At 34.8% G+C, this 23,201-nt stretch overlaps 1 protein-coding gene across 1 annotated transcript in view; it reads left to right on the top strand.

Moving 5' to 3' along the window:
* The window catches only part of LOC115891042 (DNA-binding protein RFX2-like), a 49,999-nt gene that overhangs the window by 3,228 nt on the left and 23,570 nt on the right, over window positions 1-23,201 (top strand). Inside the window, exons 2-4 of the mRNA XM_030911439.1 lie at window positions 5,374-5,569; window positions 5,811-5,967; window positions 22,294-22,727. Coding sequence (XP_030767299.1) covers window positions 5,441-5,569; window positions 5,811-5,967; window positions 22,294-22,727 — 720 coding nt within the window. The 5' untranslated portion in view covers window positions 5,374-5,440. The remainder of the gene's footprint in view (window positions 1-5,373; window positions 5,570-5,810; window positions 5,968-22,293; window positions 22,728-23,201) is intronic.

The following is a 23,201-nucleotide window of genomic DNA, read 5'->3' as shown; positions in this document are numbered from 1 at the left end:
CAATTTGTATTTATTGACGATTTTGTGCATGTGCAGGTTGTCAAAATTTTTTCCGAAAATTTGTGTGCTTTTCCGTGTTCCCATAACTTCTTCATTCTCATTAATTTTATATGGTTATATGGTCTATTTTTAATGGGAAATTTTTGAGAAGGAGCAATTTTTAAGAGAGATGAGATGAACTTACAATTAATTTTAAAAAATTACATATTTGTATTTTCAGATGTTTTTAATAATATTGAAATAGTTGAACTTAATAATTCATATTTAAGTAATGTGCTTAAGTAAATGGGGTTATCGAACTCAAACTTATGGGGATGAGAAAAGCAAAATGAAATTTTACACGTGCCAATTTTAAAAAAAGTTAACGATGTTTTTTTTTTTTTTTTTATTTTGTTTATGCTAATTGTCTTACATGTAGTTTTTGCGAAGAAATATTTCATTTATTTTAAAAGTATTTAAAAAAAAAAAAAAAGTTAAAAATAATTTTTTAAATAAGTATATAAGCACCTAATATAAATAATTTTTGATTTCAATTTTTTATTATATTTTCCTTTCCATTACACTGCATGCTTAGAAATTAATAAATGTTTATATTTCATTGATTTTAAAATTTGTGTTTATGATAACAAATTAGTTCTGTTAATTATTATTATTTAATAAACCAAACGTTGGCCACACACAAAAAATTAGAGACTATATTATTTTTAAATAGGATCTAAATATATAAATAATTTTGACACTAATTTGCTTTGTTTATATTTTGCCTACTACTTAAAAAAATATTTATATTAAATGATCTTAAATTTTGTTATATATATAAAAAAAAAAAAAAAAAAAAAAAAAAATTATATTATTATTAAACCAGTCTTTGCTTAAAACACATTTAAAAATCATTTTCCTACATCCAAAATTAACAAAGTATTATTGCAGTGTAACAACAGAGTATTAAATAAAAAGATCCCTAACTAACTAAAGCCAAACATAATATTTCTTTGCTAATATCAATAATACCAAAATATTATTTTTTTATGTTTTTAAAATGTTGTATTTTCTGTGTAAATATACTAGCACCTCAATAAAAAAAATAATGTCTCCTTATCTATATCTGACAAAAAATCAAACATGCCGGCTTCTTTCATAGCATTGCCAACATTGGCACCGACCGCTGTCGGGTTTCTCGGAAAGAAACCTACGTCGCCGGCGACAACTAAAATTTCAGTTAATAATTTTATTATATCTATTTTTTTTTTTTAAAGTATTTTTTTTTTATGAATGATTTTATAAATGAATGGCTTTTGCTGCCGAATTACTACAATACAATATTTCAAGGCAGATGACGGATCTATTCGATAATTTTTATTCGAATAGTTTTCAACGAATGTTTTTTTACTAACTATCGAATTATTCGAATGAATTGCAACTATCGAATGTTTCGATAGTATTCATTCGATAGTTCCCACTACTAATAGAAACATAAAATATATTTTTTTAATCAGTATCCATTGATTTTAAATTCGTTTTTATAATAATTGTACAGGGTATACTTAAACAAATGAGTGCGAAAAGGAATAGGAGGTGTTTGTTATTTATAAAAAAAATTATTTAGTCTTTTCCTTGAAATTTGCTTATACAGAGTCAGCGAAATATACAAAATATGTAAATGCCAATCTCAACTTAAATCTAATTGATATAATTTTGATTAAATGCAATTCCAAAAATACTTGAAAATTAATCAAGGCATAAAATAAATCTATAAAAGCTAGATTTTGTAAAGCCCCATACTCCCTATTCGCTGATGCGGTTCGTCAATGCGTCGATTTGATGCGTCATGAACCATCAAAAGACCTAGATTTTAATTATGAACACAATGGACGAATTTCCAAACGAACTAATGAATCGCATCGACGAACTATACCAGGCATGCATGGACGCATTGACGCATCAAATCGAAGAATCAGCGCATAGTGAGTATGGGGCTTTACTGGCAACCACACACATCAAATTTCAAGTTTTTTGAGTGACTTTTTTTTGCAAAAAAATCAATAATATGATTTTGGTTCACCTTTAATTAAAAACTTTGTCGGGAAACGCTAAATCGAAAAATTGTATCTACAGTCTGTTGCATCGCCGACCTAAATATAGGAAATCCCATGTAAATTTTAAAAGATCTCCCTCTTATAATTAGAGTTAAACTTATTTTAAACTTTTTAAAGAACTTAAAATGAAGCAGCAAACGTGTTCTTTTTGAATGGTTTATACGATTGTTATCTTTGTTTGATCAGAACAGAATCACTTTAGTTGTCGGTTAATTTAGTATTTTTGTATTTTGTCCCCCATAACTCAAAAACGAATTCGTACAAACCATTCATAATGAACAATTTCCAGAATTTTAAGTTCTCTAAAAAGTTTCAAATATTATTTTCTCTAAAATAAAATGGGGATCTTTTATTCTTCATTTTTAAAATTTCCTTGTGATTTTCTATGTTCAGGTCTGCGATGCAACATGCAGTATATGAAAAAAACTAAGTTTTTGAAATATCCCTTACCTCCTAATGTTTTTTTTTACATCATTGAAGAGATGGGACTTATTTTGGATTCAAGTATTCGAAATACAGATATAAGATACAAAATACCTATTTTCATCTTATATTTGAAATATAAGATGAAAGTATTTAATTATGTAACATTTTTTATTAACATTAAACCTAAAATAGAACAAAATAAACATTCTATAAATAATATTTTTATTCTTCTGTGTCTATGGATTAAAGAAAAGCACCCATTTCATTCTTTTAAAATAAAACGGGCTGAAATGGGTGCCAAAGTCATTTAAAGAACATGTCAAAGATCTTGTCCTGACTGAAACACGTAAAATTAATCGGTATGAAAAACAAATATTGGACACTACAATGGTGGAATACATAAAAAAAGACAAAAGACCAATCTTATTACATGTTTTAGAAGACTTTTGATTCCTTTGTTGTAAGTAGCGGCAACATGGTGTCTACTGGCAGCATCGCTGGTTAGAAACACCGCAATATCTATGCGCAATATTTAAGTAATAAAGATATTCTCAGATTTACACGATTCTTGTTCATAATAATTATTAAGATAATATGGTAAAAATAACTTCAAAAAAAAACTGTTAAATCGAAAAGTACTTTTTTTTAAAGTATTTTGGAAAATACGTAGTATCTTAGATCTAGTATTCCAAATACCTTTTTCAATAGTATTTTGTAACTAATACCTCAAATACTTTGTCTCTTAGAGGTATCTAGTAACTTGTATTCCAAATAATTTTTATGAGGTATCTTGTACAGGGTGTCCCACTAAGAATAGCTCTCGGCTGTATCTCGGAAAGTAAGCTACAGCCTCGTAGCCGCTACAGCTAGTAGCGGCTGCGGAAAAAAATACTTATTACTAAAGAGGCTATGGGAAATTGCTGGAAATTATTTTCAAGTTTGTAGAACGACCGCTAGGGGGCGCAACTGCAACAAAAAATAAGAAAATGGAGTTTTTACACAATTTTGCCTAGATAAGATGTACTATAAGTAACAGCTTCATAATCTTCAGTATATTTTGAATATTTTTTGTTAGAGCCATTTTCCCCTATCTACCAAAATAAAGTGGTGGGGGAAGGTTAGATCTGTTTTTATTTGAATATTAATAACTCTGGACTGGATGATCGGAATCCAACACGCGAGGGCTCGTTTAAAAGAGCGTTTCTTACTCTATATTGTACCATATAAACAATAATAATAGGCTTTTGAACGTAGACGCTAGGGGGCGGTGTCTTACAATTTAACAAACATTGCGCGTTTTTTTCAAAAAAAATAAATGCAATAGTATATGTAATTTTAGCTGATAGTAAAGAGTAGTAAAAGCTTAAAAAGTTAGCGAAAACCGCATCTTCATATCTTCTTTCAAACCGAAGATATTAGCAAAATTATAATAAATACCAAAAAATAAGCCCTTAATTACCTTATTTTCACAACACGGTATCAGTAGCACTCTTATACTTTTCTATTCTAATCTAAAAATAAGATAGAAACAGTTAGTTTATTTTAAAATCGACGATATACCAGAATATCATAATATCAGATGTATTAATATCTAATAATTAAGATATTAATAATAGTGAACAAGAAACGATGATTCAGTGAAGTCATAGGCTTTGGAAAAAAGTTGCTTTTGACGTAATAGTAAAACGTCAAAGTGTTATTAGATCAACGTTATTTTGATGGTCTTAGCAGCGTTTTTTATCTTTTGATTGCTTTTTCAAAATGCCAACAACTTCAACTACTTCAAATAATAAAGGCATTATGAAAAAGTATTTAAAAGATAAAAAAACGCTATATATAGATAATAAATGGACGAAAACGACTGACACTGACAACAAGCATCTCTATTTGATATTTACTGGTAATCCGTGTTTTTGCATACCCTGCTACTTACTTTAGTGAGTAAAATGGAAAAATGTCAATTAAAACCAATATTAAATCATGTCATCCTATAAAATGTTGTTTCACGTGTAATAAGGAAGATAATGGAGTAAATAAAAGAACAAAATGTAAAAAAAAGATAAGGCTAAAATGTGATTTCAATTTTAACTTGATACTGTAACTGATCAACTCTACAGGGTATCACAAATTTTATTAAAAAAACACGTTATAATTGCTACACCCGGTATTAGTATAAAAAGGATTCCTATCAAAATACAATTAGTATAGCAACATTGTGGAAAGAATAACCTATCATTCAAAAAAACAATCGTCCAAATCGGATAAGTGGTTTTGACAAAAACTTAACTTAAACTTTTGGTTATTTTTTTGTGGTGCTTTAATTTATTGGGGAAGTGTATAAAGTGTAACTGAAAGCAATGTCTAAAAAACACAATTAAACTTAATAAAATATCCTAGCAACAGATTGCGGTAGTCATTTGTATCCATAGATAAAGCTTAATATTTAGTTTATAAAACATTCAACTTTTGATATCTAACCACAATTTTTCTTGACAGATGACAATCAAAGGCCAAAATGACATTTCTCGCAAATTTTGAATTATAATTAGTGGAAAAATTAAAAGTTTGTTAACTATTTCCGCTAATCGAAAACTACTACCACTAATTTCGACGTTCTTAATGAAGCTTTATAATTGCTATATTAGTTTTTTTTTACTTTTATTTGCAACATTGTAACACTATTTTAAAATAAAATATTAAAAAAAAAATAAATTTAACAATTTGCTCATACTAAAAATATAGCTATATTTTCAAGAAACCATTTTAGGCCATTCATTCAATAAAAAAATCTCCCAAGAAAAAAATACCAGCCCCTCCAACATATGCCCACTAACAAACTTTCCGATTGCAGCATCCGGCCCCAGCTTATCTCGTTGGCTGGTTCGGATAGAGGCAGGAGTAGCCCTGGAGACGCCGCCATGGCAACCGCAGCTCGCTTTGCAGCAGGAGGCGGTGGCAGTAGCCCGCCTACCCCCGGTCCTGCAACGTCGCCCCCTGCCCAATCTCAGCCAACCCAGCTCATCGTGCTGCCAGCCAGTTTACATCAGGTAATCTCGATACTGATAGACACCGTGCTGTGCTCTGGCACTTTTCTTTTCGTTCTCTCTATCACTTTTCCTTCTTCTTTGTTTTATAAGCGTCTTAATTGTTCTTTTAGTTCTGTTTAGTCTAGTTTTAAACAGTTCTTCTTTGTACGTGCAGGACAGATAAAAGTAGGTTTTCTTGACATCGTGGTGACGGTTTTTTTATTAAGGGAATTTTTATTTTTATGTCTGTTTTAACTTTTAGGGGACAGCGAGTGGAACTCTGGTTAATGGTGTACCTGTAATTGCCTTAGAGCAGACTGGAGACTCTAGTAACGAGAGTACTGGACCAGCTGACCAGGAAACTGAGTCTCAAGAAGATACTATTGCTACAACATCTCCACATTTTATCACAGTCACCGGTAAGTATAGAGGAATTTTTTACTGTTTCAAAAAAGAATGTTTATGACTCTGCTAACTTTCAATTTTATACTGGATTATTTTAAAGCATCAAAAAATATACAGGGTGATTTGAAAAAAAATCCCAAATGTATCTATTTTTATGTTATAGCTGTAGTTTTTACACTATACATCATATTTATTTGAATACTTACCTATTGGATTTGCCATAAAATTATATCATAAAATACAGGGTGTTTCAAAAAATATGTGTCATCTCTCGTGTGCCGATTTCTTACATAAAATAAAATTTATTTTTTATATCTAGTTTGCTTTGTTATATAGCTATAGGGGGTTAAAGTTTTAATTTTTTTTCAATTTATGATAATTTTCTTTCAAGTGCTTTTAGTGATTCAAATCAAATATTGAGGGTAAAAGTTACAATAAGTGCTACATATTTTAATGCTAAAAACAGAAAAAAAACCATGTGCGCCACTGACTTTTTTCCTTAGTAGCAAAATTGGGTAGGCCGTTTAATGCCGATTAAAAGTTGTATCTAGATAGATATTTGATCGATTTTGATCTCCTTGATGAGATAAATGGATGTTAAAAGTTTTAACATCCTGTAATTTTAAAGCTATGCATTGCCGCACAAATGTTTATAGTAACACAGATTAGGTATACTATATGTATAAAGATAAAAATCTTATCCCTAATTCGTGGTATGAAAATTGTTTTTTATGACGATGAGCAAACGAGTAAAATTTCCTGTGCGCAAAAATAAACTCGCGTAAAATAACAATAAACAGCGTAATAGAGAGATATCGGTAAACCGAATAGCGTGCATGGACGTTAATAAGGCCAGGTGATATTTCCTTTACGTGGGGTGGTATTAACTCTCTTCATTTATAGTTACCGGATCGGAAAGAATTCTGTTCGCGTCTAGTCCGCTATTTAAACTTAACCTAACTTTGAATTTAAAACTTTGAAATTGTTTTGTTTACTAGGTATTTTAAAACTAAAGGGCTGAAGTGCTTATTTCCAGTGCTTTATTGTCCAACGTCTTCCAGTGGGTTTACGGCAATAAATTCTCTTAGAAGGGCAAAGTCGTCATCTGCTGTAAACCTAAGCCTCTTTATAGGTTCTTTAATATTGGAAGAGGTGGAATCCATATTTTGGGCCATATTTATTTAATTAAAACTAATCCCAGCTACTTAAATATCAAATTACCTAATAAAACTAAAGTAATAATTCAAAACAATTCAAACATAACCTAAAATAAAAGATCTCACCGGCCGGCCCCGGTTGTCAAATTCCCGCACATGCCCATTTAAGCAATTTTTAATTTTTATGTTATTTACAAATAGCGCTTGGTGTAATTCAAGAACAGTTAACCTTGCCGTTCTTGGGTGTAATTGCAGAAATTGATCCGCAAATTAAGTCAGGCGGTAACGTTATTAGCGGGCGTTGCGTTAAAAATTGACTCGCGCATGTCGTAACCATGATAAGGTACGCGTAAATACTGCATGACGCTATTCGGTTTTCCGATATCTTTCCATACAACTTTGCTAACATCAGAAAAAGTCAGTGAAAAATTCAATAAACGAAAAAAAACAATTTCCTAGTTAAAAATACAACTTTAGTGTAAAAATATATTTGAATAACCCTGTATATTTATAAAAATATTTTTCAAATGCGCGCTACTCCCCTCATATCAAAAATATGGAGCATAGAAAAATATGGAGCTCTTTTTGAACACCTGAACTGGGTCACAGTATTACCAACACAGACTCTGTTTGCATGTTAAAATATTTTCTTGCATCTTTTAATTATATAGCGTTGAATATTTTGTTATTTGTTTATGTGGCTGTGGCTTTTTACCACAAAAAAACTAACACTAGTTGTCATTTTTAATGCTGCTAACAGAAGCTGCTGGTAGATCATACACATCTCTAACACCAATTGCCGTAGGTAAGGCACATATTGTTTATTTTGCACTTATGCTTGTTAATTATTTTATGTTTGACACTTAGAAACCTATATAATTATAGTTGCCAATTACATATTTATTTAGGTTTAGCAGGTTCCATAATTAATACCCTAATGAACAGTTGATAGACCAAATTGAATTATTTTATTTTAATAATATAATAGCTCCCGTATATAGCGTTCAACGCCTTGGGTACAGCTTGCCATTCTAGAGCCTTTCGGTATACAAGGAAGGTAGTGTGGCTAGCACTACGCTTCAACCGCCTATTATTACCTCAGGATTATGAATCCCAAGTACTCATTTAAGGGTGAGTCGACCTAGGTACCCAAACTATTTTTATTTTAATAAAAATAGTCGGCTTATGAAATGCCGGGTGTAGGATTCGAACCCACTACCTTGAGATTGGTAGACGAGAGCCTGTACCTCTACGCAACCGGGCACCTACATTATTTTATTTTAATAATATAATTTGTTTGAAGGAAATTGAAAAGTGAGAACGTCCCAGCGCAATAAGGGACTGCACTGAAATACATAGTTGTCGCGTTATCTCGCAACGACCGTCGCACGTAGTTTACGAACTATATTATGTTTGCTATAAAGCCCTGTTAACACATAACGTTTTATCTAACGTTTTGCCTGTAGAGAGCTCTATATAGAACTGACTACTGAACTGATTTGTTGTTTATTCTATGTTTAACACGAATAAATTTTCAGTGCATAAACGCGAATTTTTCATCCAAAGATATTTTCGTTAAAGGTATTACAGATATTACTCATTTTAATCTGGCAACACTGTCGCTTTTAGTTTCACACCGTCTTTGAAATGCCTTCGCTGCTGGCCGAATTAAAGAAAATTAGTGTTAACAAACGGCGTCAGCGATGGCTATGAAGTGAAGATCGCTGTCATTGTAAAATTGTATGGTAAATGTGATTAATCGTCATTTACTTTATTTTTACTGCAACTGGACGCCTTTTTTCCATCATACGGTATATTGTTTTGTGGTGTTTTGGTTTGATTTTGACCGTCGGACATGATGGTCCGACGGTGCTCTGATTGGTCATAGCGTTTTCGCGCCACTTTTCATCCGTAAATATTTTACTTCAGCCCGTCAACGGACCCGTTCATACGATAACGGACGTTTTGACACTTTTTTGATAAATTTAATCTAACCTTAATAAAAATATAAGTAAAATACTTTGTAAAATAGCAAAATCGTTATGGAAACGAAAATATAAAATAACACCAACGTATATCCGATAAACGGAGGAAATGAAAATGCAATAAATTTAAAAACTGCGTTATTTTCTAACCAGTCAAAGTCTTTAAATTCTACCAATAAAATTAATATCGTATCAACGTATCGTCGGACAACGGATGGAAAATCAAGCTTTATTGGAATAAATAGACAAGCACTTTTCAAAAACAATAAGGCAATACCCGTTTATTTTGAACGTGGTTGTTTTAAAACATATAATAATAGCTCCCGTATATAGCGTTTAACGCCTTTGGAGTAGCAAGGTACAGCTTGCTATACTAGAGCCGTTCGGTATACAAGGAAGGTAATGTGGCTAGCACTACGCTTCAACCGCCTATTATTACCTCAAGATTGTGAATCCCAAGTACTAATTTAAGGCTGAGTCGACCCAGGTACCCAAACTATTTTTATTTTAATAAAAATAGTCGGCTGATGAAATGCCGGGTGTGGGATTCGAACCCACTACCTTGAGATTGGTAGACGAGAGCCTGTACCTCTACGCCACCGGGCACCTTTCTTTTAAAATTATACATCTTTTAAAACATACAGGGTAATAATTACTTTAAAAGGACTAAATATTAGATATCCGATAAAATAGTATTCATTTTATTTTGAATGCTTTAATTTTTATTATGTATATAAAGCAATATTATATCAGCAATCGTTTATGAAACAAATAATTAGGTAAATCAAATTCCATAGAACGAGTTAATTATTTGAACGTGATTTATTGTGCATTTTACAATGCATTTTTTTTTCTGAGTGCATCCACCCTCATCATTTAACGTCGCTTAACTTCGGTGATTATCGGGAATAGGGAATGCAATCCCGCACCAAAATATCAATCCCGCAAACCCGCGGGATTAAAGCAATGAATCCCGCGGATCCGCAAAGTTACGGGACTGTAAACAATAGTCATACATTTGGTCCTAAATGGTACAAAAGGCATTGTACATTTTGCATAGGCCCACAATATATTGATATAGCGTGTATCTTAAACGAGCTGTACAGAAATTTGGACACCGATGTATACAGGGTGTTTAAAAAAATATATTTAATATTAAATAAACTGAAATTTTATTATAATTTATCTACTTATTTTATAAATAAAAATATTATTCTGATTGAAGTTGTGTTAGTTATCTGCTTTTAGATACACTCTATATCAATAATATTTTGGCATATGCAGTATGTACAAAGCTTTTTGTACCATTTAGGGCCATACGTATGACTAAAAATGCATATTTTTCGAAAAAACGTCGTATTTTCCTTAAAACAAAGAAAAATTAAAAAACCGATCAAATTGTTTTTTCTAATTTTAATACAGATTCATCGTACTTGGTAAAAATTTCGATTTTTTAAAAATTGTAAATTTGCGGTAAAAAAGATTCTTGATCAAATTTTCACACTCTTATAAAACACCCTGTATACGAGAATTCGCTAAATATATTTTCGAAAACCACATAAGCATCTTAATCACAATAGATTCATCTAAAACCTAGTCCAAACCGCATCCCAAAATCTTTTTTAGTTCAAGAGACATTCAACTTTAAATTTACCCTAAAATTTTGCTTGTCCCAATAATTATGTCTGGCAATTTATTTGACGAAATTGTCCACAAGTACTAGTTAAACGCTTTTCTTCACTTACGCACATAGTCAGAAAGAAATCTAACAACTAGCCTGTTTGTTTCAGTTATTTTTAATGGCCAACCCGTAAGGGGAATCCCCTGGGTTCCAGCGTCGACGCATCGGCCCGGAACGAAGCGGTTTGATCTTAATCGAGATCGATTCGGATAAAAGTGTTGATCCGCGGATCCCGCACGGCAAATCCCGTAACTTTGATCCCGCGGAATCTCAGAGGGATCCCGCATTTGCGGGATTGCATTCCCTAATCGGGAACCGGTCTTTCGACGTAGCTGGGCTATCGCCCTGTAACAAAAAAAAAGAGATTGAATGGTATATAAATGACCAATAAACCGCAAAAACTAGCGTGGTTTTTGTTGGTTAACTTGATGACAATAATGACAGATAGTTTTTAGGAACATGTTCCTTAATAATAAAAATTATTTTTAGGCAAAATATAGAAAAGGAACAGAAAACCATAACAAGGTAAAGAAACGGAATACAGCTAAACGTTAAATTATAACTAGAGCAGTATTTCATTTACTCGTTTAATATGAGATTGAAGTTTCGGAAACTTTTATATCGTTTCAAGTCGCACTTCAAACGTGACGCCGCCAACTTGGTAATTTTCGCATGACCGAAAGAAGCCGTTTCAAGTCGCCAGGCCCAATTTAAATTATTCCCGCTGTTTGCAACAGCCGCACCGCGCGCCACCCCCTCTCGATTTCTAATTCGTCGTCCACCCCTTTGAAATCCGCCTCCTCAATTAACCGGCATTAAACGTACCTGCTTCTATAATCGAAACGCCGTAATAATTACGAAATAGGGGTGTGTCCTCTTTGCCCACCTGTCGGAGGAGGAAAAATACCCTAGATCATTATACTGCGTCATAGATAAAGTGCGTAGCATGTTGGATATTTTTTATTTTACGACATGGAAATTTTGAGAGCTGGCAACGTCGGAAAAACAAATTTTAAGACGTCTGGCTCTTCAATATATCTTTTACTTCCTATGCTCTCTAGAACTGCATACGGCCCGTCTGGCCGCCGGTAAACGTTGCGTTCCCTGCTGCGCATTGAAGGATCTATATTTTTGTGGTTATTTAAAGAGATTCACAGGTATTGAATATAAATCGAACATGTCTCCATAGCGCAGTGCGTAGAGTTTCCGACCACGAACAGATGATTCAGAGTTCGAATCCGGGTCAGGGCGAAGATTTTTTTATTTTATTTTCGTTTATATTCTGATAGTAAAGTATTAAATATTTGTTTTGTTTTTAATCACCCTGACCCGGATTCGAACTCTGAATCATCAGTTCGTGGTCGGAAACTCTACGCACTGTGCTATGGACATGTTCGATTTATATTGAATAGGTACTAGAATTTATGGGACTAAATTAAAAATGGGATCTTCTTCCGATGCGCAGTAGTGAACGCAACGTTTATCGGCAGCCAGACGGGCCGATTGCTGTTCCAGAGAGCATGATAAAAGATATATCAAAACCAGACGACGTCATCATCTCTCAGCAATTGCGGTTGCTGGGCTTATAAGGGAAGTATATCAAAAAACATAGGTGAAGCGCTATTGGGACCTAAAATGCCGACTTAAGCTCCAGTTTATTCTAATTTCATTCAAAACTTGTGAAAATATAATGTAGGGTAGACGTGTGGTAGACTCAATAATTTTGTTGTTTTTATTTTACGTTGTCAATTTGCCAATGGTTATTAAAATTGCTATAAAATATATATTTCTAATAAAAATAAATGGTTATAATAATTGTGTATTTATGACACCCATACCAGATACGCTACTGAAGCAGAGGTAAGTCAAATTGACGAATCTAAATTATTTTTACAAAGTAGTAAATAAAAGCAAGAAACTGGTTTTTAGTTTTGACAAAATTTAATCTAACCGCATGAATACGTACTAGAGATAGATTGGACAATGATATAAAACAAATAAGTCCATCATTTAGAGCCACCTGGTGATCCGGACGAAACTAATGGGGAGTTTTGGCATAACATAATTTTACGTTCCGTTGCAATGCTTGTAACTAAAATGGTAACGTTATTCAAGCGCAAATTATTCCTTGTAAAATATAAAATAATAAATAGAGAGACTCGTTTACTATACATGTTTGATCATTAGAAATTATAACATATTCAAAACTAAAAATAAAATTATGAATACATACAATTTTAAGCATAACATGAAGTTCATACGCAAGCGCCTATTTTTTGATTTAACAAATAAATTATAGTATAATAAAAATATTATTGACTACTAATTGTTAAAGTACTATATTACACCAATATGTACTTACTTATTTATGATTATACATTTTTTTATTTCGTTCATATAATGTATTGTTATTCATCTAAGCTGTCTAAAAGGTCTTCGCTAAAAAAACTTGATTATCTCACACGAAAATGATGGTCGATTGTAAATAAATACGTCACAAACTAATAAAAGCACAAACTATAAACACAAATCACCGAATTTTCCGGCAAATCAGGAATATCTGAATAATTATTTATAACTGACGAGGATCACCAACATTTTGACAACTAGACCAAAACTAGACCATAGATGGTAGTAAATATAGAGGCTGTCATGTCATCTTCATATATAAATTAGAAATCTGTACTTTAATGTCTTTTGCGCCGTCTGGCGATGCAGAAGAAACTAAACTTGTAGTTCCATAAAATTACCATTGAGTGTCTAGGGCATGATCTAACCTTAATAAAAATATAAAAAAAAAAAAAAAAAAAAAAAAAAAAAAATGAAAATATGAAATGACGCGATAATAGTCCTGCAGGTGCTGGCGATTTTCGAGAGAAATTATTTTAAGACGTCTGCGTCTGGCTCTTTGATATAATATCTTTTACTATGCTCTCTGGAACAGCATACGGCCCGTCTGGCTGCAATACCCGTTGCGTTCACTACTGCGCATCGGAAGAAGATGCTATATTTTTTTATTAGTGTTTGAATTATGAATTCCTGAGTGATGAATATAAATCTAACATGCCTCTATAGCGCAGTGCGTAGTTTCCGACCACGAACCGATGATTCGAATCCGGGTCAGAACAAAGACTTTTTATTTTATTTTCGTTTATGTATTCTGATAGTAAAGTATTAAAATTTTTTTTTATAAAAATTCAAAAAAACAAATGTGTAATACTTTACTATGAATCTAATCAACAATGAGAAGATCCTTGATGACAGTGATAGATGTGTCTGTCATTTTAATTTCAAAGTATTAGTTTATTTTATTTTACAAAGAAATAAGTTGGTACAACTGGAACGCATAGTAGGAAATTATTATATATTTTGATACAAAATATTGTGAAAAACTGTATAAAACTGAAAAATGTAATCGAGTTATTTAATTTAATAAAAACGGTATGTGTTAATACAAAAAAACAAGAACAAGACACCACATACCAAAAATATAAACTGTTACCTTTTCGAAGCTTTATGGGGAAACTTTAGTCATTTGTGATTATATTTATCAATATAACTTATGTACAAATACAAATTTGTAATATTCCGCAGGAATAATTATTACAACAACATAAATAAACAAACTATTTTATTATTAATAACACTTACCAATTTTTATAGGTACCTTATAGGTTGATTAATTAACTTTAATCTTAATTTTTTAAAGCCAGTATCTTGGCGGTACTGTATTGCAGTACTAAAATCTACATTATTTGCAGTATCGTGTGATAATCGATATTTTGCTACTCCAGTTTTTGAGTATATGTTTAGTATAGTCGCTTCTACCCTATATACGAATGCAGTTATTTATGACGAGATGGTATACGAACTTTAGTGATGGTAACTTTATTGGTGTATAAGACTTTCTGTCTTGGCAGCGAGTATTAACTATATAAACTGTGATCTGGGTCTACAGTTAATTTTCACTCGATTTTCCTCCACTTGACTGCAAAAGACACAAAACACATGTAAAAACACGAATCAAAACGCATCATCTACCAAAACGCAATTGTTGACCAAAACTGGCAAAGTTGACACAAAATTATAACCTCTAATTTGTCAAGACTTTTGACAAAGCTTCAAAAGAAAATCTAAAAAGAGCAGTTCATATGCATCCGTATGTCGTTTATCGTTCCGTCAAATCAATAAAAATGAAATACGATCTGTCATTTTTGAGGAAATAAACCAATAAAACTAGTTAAAACAACAAGGGAACTGACCGCATGACGGATTTATATTTAAAACCATCCATATTTAACAAGAATAGTAGAGAACTTTTTTTTAGTGAAATAAATAGATTGGTATGGGACGTCATCTGCTTTTCTTCTGTCATCGTCTGTCGAAATCACCTGAAAAACAGAGTATCAGAATATAAACGATAATAAAATATAAAAAATCTTTGCCCTGACCCGGATTCGAACCCTGAATCATCGGTTCGTGGTCGGAAACTCTACGCACTGCGCTATGGAGGCATGTTCGATTTATATTCAATGCTAGAATTTAAGGACCAATAAAATATAGGATCTTCTTTCAATTCGCAGTAGGGAACGCAACATCTACCAGCAGCCAATGGGCCGCATGCTGTTCAAAAGAGCATAGTCAACGATATATTAAAGAGCCAAACGTCTTAAAATACTTAAAAAATATTTGTTTTTAAAAAATAAGAAAGATAATACAACTTTTCAAAAAGACACAAATTTTTAAAAATAAAACTTTGCGTAATAATATAAACTGTACAATAAAAGTATGGAACTGATACGGAATGAAAGCTTACGTATAGCGCCAATACAAAAAAAAATAAAAAAAAAAAAAAAAAAAAAAAAAAAAAAAAAAAACAAGGTATGATCGATAGCGGCCCCAATTTCGTTAAGTTTGCGCATACCACCTGTGACGTCATACGCCATACAAAAAAATATCCATATGTGCAATTGCCACTAATAAAGACTAAAGAGGGAAGGAATTGGGGATATGAGCCTTAGGGATTCATGTCAGATGTCGATGTGACGTTTGAAGAAGAGATTGTGCACGACGTTTGACATCTGTTGTTTGGACGATTTGGTGGCGCGGAACTTTGAAGCCAATGGTGCCGTTTATCACCTGTGACAGTAGTAATCAGCTATATAGCAATACCTTGTATTCTTGTGTCATGGAACGGAAGCGGAGGTATGTTGAAGCCAATGAAGATTAAAAGGAATATTTTTTGCGAGACATTTTTGCATAAGGAGGTGTTTTACGTACACTGCGTATGTAATATTTCTGTCATCAGATCTTTAAGATCTAGTGATTAACCACCCTCTACATATTCTGTACATGCTTGCAAAGAGCTTTGCCGTAACTAAATAGTTTATATAAGCAAATAGTTTATACGCTATAGAAATAGTTTTTTGGTGAGCAACTAGGCTAGTGGTGTATGTATTTTTGCCGAAATCATTTGAAATACAAAAAATATTTTTACTGATTACAAATAGAGTTCTTTACGCGTAAAATGTTTTTGGGTAACAGTTCGTGGCGTAAAATAAAATGGTGCCGGTGGCATTGTTTAAAGGTTTTACACGTAATAGACTGATTCACTTTACAAAATTTATTTAAAATATATGACGCTTACTGATAAACACGTGGACTGTTCAGGAATACACGTCGCGTCACTGTGTATTTCTAAGCCGTTATATCACTTTTCGTTACCACTATTTCGTGCGTCGGCTGGCTAATTTTAATATGACAGCTTAAAAGTCGATGAAATCGTAATAAAGATTACGTTAGCAGTAGTAATACGCACAATTATGGTACAATTGGGACGGGTGCGTGGAGGTTTATATCTAGTAAGTAATTATTTTTACATCTCCACGGGCACTTGGCACTAGCTGTAGATTGCGTTTGTTGTCGATGACCAGTCAACGTTCAATCGGAGCATATCTTTATCTTCGTCTTTTCGCGCTAACCACATCTTTCTCAAAGGATTGATCTTGTGGACTTGAATAAAGATTTGAGGTTTTTGTTTGCCAATCGACGAAACACGATAAAACTGGAATTACGCGAGTAACAGGCAGGGGAATCGCAAAGCGCTTGCGCACTTGCGCGGCGGACTGGAACTTTGACGCCTCGAATCATAAATAACGCTCGAAAAGATAAAATCTCGATGTTGATATTCGATATCGGCAACAATAATTATTAATATTCTCATTAATAATATTCCAATAATGCAAAAAATATGACGCTAATAAAAATTAATATAAACAATAATATAACAATAGACAATTAAGCTATTACCAATTACTAAAACAGCTTCGCGCTGTATGATGACTTACGACCCGATCGATACAAATTAATCCAAAACCAACCGATAATAAACCAACCTGATTACGTAAAAAATATTCCCGCTTCAATGCTTGCACCCCATATTTCCACACGTGCGTCTTAAAATAACCTATTGACCACACCTGCTCTTTCAAACGTATCTTTCTTCATTGCGTAACTTTGTTACGCTTTCACTTTGATACGCCAAAATGATAAGAAGAAAATGTATTCGCAATGCCCCATTGATTACAACGCTTCTTTAGTACGCATGCTTTAATTATTATTTATACCTTCGTTTTCGTTCGCATATTACTGAAACGAAAGATATTATTTGGTGATACGCGAAGGTATTCGGCACCATCGTTCAACATTCCGCCGCGCCAATCGACAAATAAATCAAAATAATTACGCCAAATATCGCTTTTAAGGTATCGTCTTCTCTTCAACGTACGTACAATCGCTCAAACCATATTTTCTTTACCTTCATATCAATTCGCAATTTATTCGAAATCGAAAAACATCTCTCGTACGTCATCTCGCCCGTCCAACGTTGATGAAACCGCATTCCGATGGTCGAAATTCCGAACTCCTTTATTACGGTATCGTTTATATTCTGTTTCTCGATGAACGATGAACGAAATCTGTGCCGAAAATCTTCAATATTACAGGGTTAACCATGAATGAAGGTTTTCAAAATAAATCCGTCGCGTAAAATTCTTTGTTGTTTTCCAGCGGGGCTTTATTCGTTTATTTATCAACGATTCAATGGCTGCAATCGCCAGAAATAAATTATAACGTTGATGCACTGATACCGGCTCTTTGAAGTCGAGATGAACCGACCGAACATCAGTTAATGCAACCGAAACTCTTCGCCGCCAGTTACCATCGCGAGGATAAATGAACAGAAAGGTGCGCAGGCAAACAAATCATCGACATCACGTGCATAATTGCTGCCGGGCAATATGAGGTTGAAAGGTAGATGAAAGTTAATTGATCGACAGGTATAAGTAATAAAAATGTTTTATTGTTGTCTTCTGCGGGTTGTAAAATTTGTGATTTATCGATGCTAATCAAAAGCGAAGAAAACGAAATGGATTCTTTTATTTTTGAATATTTTCTTTATAAACTATTTTGTTTAATAAAATAAACTTCGCTTTGATTAAAGGCTGAACGAACACTATCATATCGAGGATGTCGTGGAACGAACTTATTAAAGTGTTTGTTTTGAACAAATAATTGGCGGGTATAACAATATCCGATTCGCGATGCGAGCTGGGTATTTACGGACTTCAAATAAATCTACCGATGCGCGATATTTTAACGATATCAACCATTACGGCGAAAGCGTCTTAAAACAACCGGCATCGGGTGTCATTCGCTTCCACTTCCCCGATCTAATCCTGGGCTTTCAATATTGATACCGAAAAATTGAACAAAGCAGCCAGACGACACCATCCTGGTCTGGTTGGATGACTCAAAATATCGACCGTCCATTCCGAGTTATGGGTATTAATTCCGGGTGTCGGTATTTCAGTTGATAACATTAGTTGATGCGACTGGCAATCATTCGGTGAATGTTGGGCTTCAATACGTTTATGTTTAAGAAATATTTTATATCAAATGAAGACGCATGGATTATTATAGTGCCGACCAGTAGTCAATATCAACAATACGTATTCAATTTATTCTGTTGACCGTTTAAATATTCGAATTTCGTACCGCAATATGATAAATCTGACGCAAAAATATGACCGAGCGGTCATTTGGCATATTTGAAACTGCGCTTGATTACCGTTAACGGGAACGGCTGGTCGAACAGTAAAATGGACTTACCCGTTTTGTCGAAACTTCGCGCAAAGGCGGTTTTGAATTCATCATTTGTTTCGCGTCGCTAATAATGATTGATATGACGATTGTTAGGCTGCTATTTACCACTATGAACCTGTCTCGATAAATACGGCGATGGTCTATAAACCTGGGGTTTAATTAATTTAAACTCGGGTTAGAGATCGGTCTAGCGCATATGATAAAAAGCGCTTGACGTTTTCGGTGACACTAAAGACCGTCTGCGGCTCTTTTGTTTTATCTTTTGCCGCTCTCACTGGAACCGGCTGCGTACTTTGTCGACTTAGATACCCGTTGCGTTGCTACTGGCATCGGGAAGAGATCCTGTTTTTGTTGGTTTGGTCTATATATGAGTTCGCAGTGGTGAATGTATTCTCCATGGCACGGTGCGTAGATTTTCCGACCACGAACTGATGATTCGGAGTTCGAATCCGGGTCGGGTGATTAAAACAAAGGCTAGTATTTAATACTTTACTGCTCAGATATAGGCAAATAAAATAAAATCTTCGCCTGACCCGGTTGAACTCTGGTCGTCTGGAACAAATTGATTGAATACCGCTGCTTACATGGAGACATTGTTCGATTTATATTCAATGACGGTATATAAAAAAAAAAAAAAAAAAAAAAATACTAAACAAAAACCGAGCATCTTAAAACCACTGTATTAATTCAATCTAAAATAAAAATGTGGCAATATCTTACGCTGACGCAATTGTAATGATCTGAAAGGCCACCTATTTCGTAATACGACGTTCCATTATGGCTGGTGCAATGGTGGGCGGTACGGAGGCCAGAAATCCGGAGGAAATGACGCTGTTATAACGGCGATAGCGGTGGCTTCCCAATTTGCTTTATTTTGCGCTTCTGTTCGCTTTTGTGTTAACGTGTTCCAGCTCTGCGATAGTTGTTCGTCGAGAACAATGACAGAAACCATTGTACCATTCAATCTCTTTGTTACATGTATTACGTCGAACAGGTTTCGCCAGCAATCCCTGTAAATAAATTCCCGCGGCATTCCCGACCGTGCGGGTTGTACTGTCGGTCGATCTCGGCGTGTTGAGAACAATTTACGGTTGACGGCAACTGAAGCCAGTGAACCGACTTCTTTGTCGCGGCAATGAAAAGCGTTCTTCGAACAATTTCGTCGACCGCCCGGGACAATTTTGGGAGCAATTGATTTAAGAGACAGGTTTTACGAATGAATGCGATCGGTAGTACTGACTAGTCTGTGACCAGAAGTGGTGGGACGCGGCATGACACGAGCTTTCGAGAAAATATGCGTTGCAAAGGTATTATTGACTTCAAGTGTTGTCTAGCGGACCAGCCAGCTAACTATAAACTCATATTGTCCGGGCTTTTATGCTGCTTTGTTTGTGCCGTTTAAGAACCAAATGTATGTTCCGAGATTCATTTATCAGGATTGATCTTTGGGATTACCTGACGATAATCACCGAGAAGTTAGATACCGAGAAAAATGCCATTGGCATCGCGTTCAAATGACCAACTTTCGTTGTTTCGCCAAACGTTGTGATAAATATTCGCGCTGAAAACCTGGCAACCGAAGGTGCCCGTGATCTCTCGTTCGCCCGGCATTCGAAAAGCCGACATTTTACGGTGGTAAAATGGTTTGTATGACGTTCCTATTTATCTTGAATTCGTAACCGAACACGGCTCTGTACCAGAAGCGCCTTATGCAACCGCTCGATGCGTATTAATTTTGTTATTGGTTTTATCACTTGATTGCCGACTGTTGGCGCGGTTTTCGGCTGATATAAAGTCAGGCGATATGTCGCCTATTTGGATAGTCAACATTCCAACCTTTCGGAAACAGCATTATTGAGCCAAAGAAGCTGACAGCAGTGAATCACCACAATCCCCACCGCTCCGAAGATAAAAACTTCTTCGAACATCAGGCGGTACCCGTGGCAGCCACGCTGCTATTTCATTGGCGCGGGGCAATGAACGAACGCTGCTCCCGAATTTATTCCTGTATTAAAGTCGGTATCAGCTGTTGGAAGACCGACAGGCTTCAGGCGCGGCGACTGCTATTCGCCTGTAGTGATAAAACGATATTAACGGCGGCATGATTACGAAACTCGGCTGCTGCATTTGAAGATTATTGTGATTCAACGACTTTCTGTTAATACCGGCGTCAAAAGAGGCTGATTGATTTACGGCATTGATGAAGCCGCAGCAAACACTATAAAGGTGGCATCAGCATGCTGACGAGATCATTGACGTATTCGTTGAGTATACTGTTTGACAATGATGCATAATACCGAAGTGACTATTTTACGCTGAGGATAACGTGCCAACTTTGGGAAAGTGAACTTTCTTTCGCGATGTAACGGAAGCGGAAAACCAGCTGGCATAAATGCGTATAATGCGCGGTATTCCGGATCAACCTGCAATTACGCAGGTGACTTTGGCGGCCGCACCAAGCGCTAACAAAGGTATAGATGAACAATGCTGGGTTGCTGTTTGGTGATTTTGAATTGTTGGTTTTGACGGAGACCAGACACAATTGATATGGCCAGTATATTTCCAATGACCAAAAGAGCAAAGAAGACTGGTTTACGGCGGATACTAGGCGGTAGGCTACCGAACTTACCCGGACGAGCAAAATACCTATTAACTGAAAACATTCAAGGACACAAATTGAAGTTGATCTTCATCGAGAGAGTACACCCGCATGTATCTACAACCTTCATGCCATACGCTGAATTTTGACGCACGCATTTATCATTGATTTTCATCACCACCACGGAGTAGAGATAGATACCGGCTATCTTCCCTGTACAGCTCTGTCTACTAACAAACATTTGACCAGATGCGTAAAGCACAAAATTGCGGGATGTTGGCTTTTAACGTCGTTACGTAAAACCATCGGAATCGTCAGTATCAACAATTACCGACGTGTATTACGCCAGAAAATACGGTGGCTTTATTCGCCGCTAACATTGTTGAAAAAAGTCGTAAAATTGAAAGGACTGCCACTATGCTCAATAGAAACAAACCGTATAAAAGTGGGTACGTAACCAAAATGGGCGCGCGGATGTTTTTATTATCGATGATTCGCGAAATCCGAATTTCCCGTCAATCGCCGATGTTATGGTGTGAAACCGACACTAATATAAAATGGGCTTCCATTGGAATTTTCCTGTGTATTACGATGGCAAATCAGTATGGAGATAACGGGCGATGCTTCTGACTATTCGATAAAATGTGGAATGTTAACTGACATCAACTCGGCGGTCAATATAGTTCATGGTACTCCGGTTGGTATTCCACGGAGACGCGGTTCTAAAGACGCCAAAAAGTAAAACCGCTTGATAGATGTATCGGAAAATACCTACGGTACAGAAGACTGTTTAATTCCGAATAGCGTGAGGGTGAAGACATATAAAGAAGCGAAAGAAAGACGCAGGCTGTCTCTGGAAGCGGTATTGAGCAACAATTTCCATAACATTACGTTACCTCTAATACCGATAGCGGTGGCGTCTTCTGATATCGAAGGTTGGGTAATGTTGAACTGTTGGGGTACATTACCAACTGAAATAACGGCTATCGGAATGGTAGCGGCTTTGGTACACAAAGGCTTCGTTAAATTAGATGATGTTCGGCGGGAAATGGACCGACGAGCTTGTTGGGGTACCATGAAATACGTGTCTGTCGAAATATTGGTTGGTGATCTTTCGCATAGGCTTAAAATGAAAGCATGGATTACATATTACGACGATTACACATACAGCTTCTATAGAACGCCTGTGGTAAGTTAGTTTTGATAAATTCGAACATTCATTATTATTGCTTTGACCGTTTTCCTTTATAATATGGCGATAACGTCGTTTTGACGCCGAAGTTACGATCGACGAAAGTTACTTTCCTTCACGTTTATTTTTATTCCTTGATACACGAGCAACGGCAGCAAGGATGATAACGTCGGGAACTGGCGGATTACGAAATCATGGTATACATCTTAATATTAACGTTTTTGTCTTTTTAAAGTACTTTTCGGCGGCACCTTAAACTGATCTATACATCTGTTAGATCAGAATGACTTTCAAGAGAATATGTTCGCTATTATTGATAATATTTGTTATTGATGTTGACAAATCTGATATTGTATTCTGAGCAATGATCGTTTTTAACTTTGTTTCTGCGGGTAGGATATATGGAAGTATCAGGTGATGAAAGAATGGTAGCGGTAAAGAGCGACTGGTATTTCATCAGGGTACGCCAAT

The sequence above is a fragment of the Sitophilus oryzae genome, unplaced genomic scaffold (assembly GCF_002938485.1).
Source record: "Sitophilus oryzae breed Bouriz unplaced genomic scaffold, Soryzae_2.0 scaffold_944_pilon_pilon, whole genome shotgun sequence".
Taxonomy (NCBI): domain Eukaryota; kingdom Metazoa; phylum Arthropoda; class Insecta; order Coleoptera; family Curculionidae; genus Sitophilus; species Sitophilus oryzae.
This window is presented reverse-complemented; position numbering and strand designations above follow the sequence as displayed.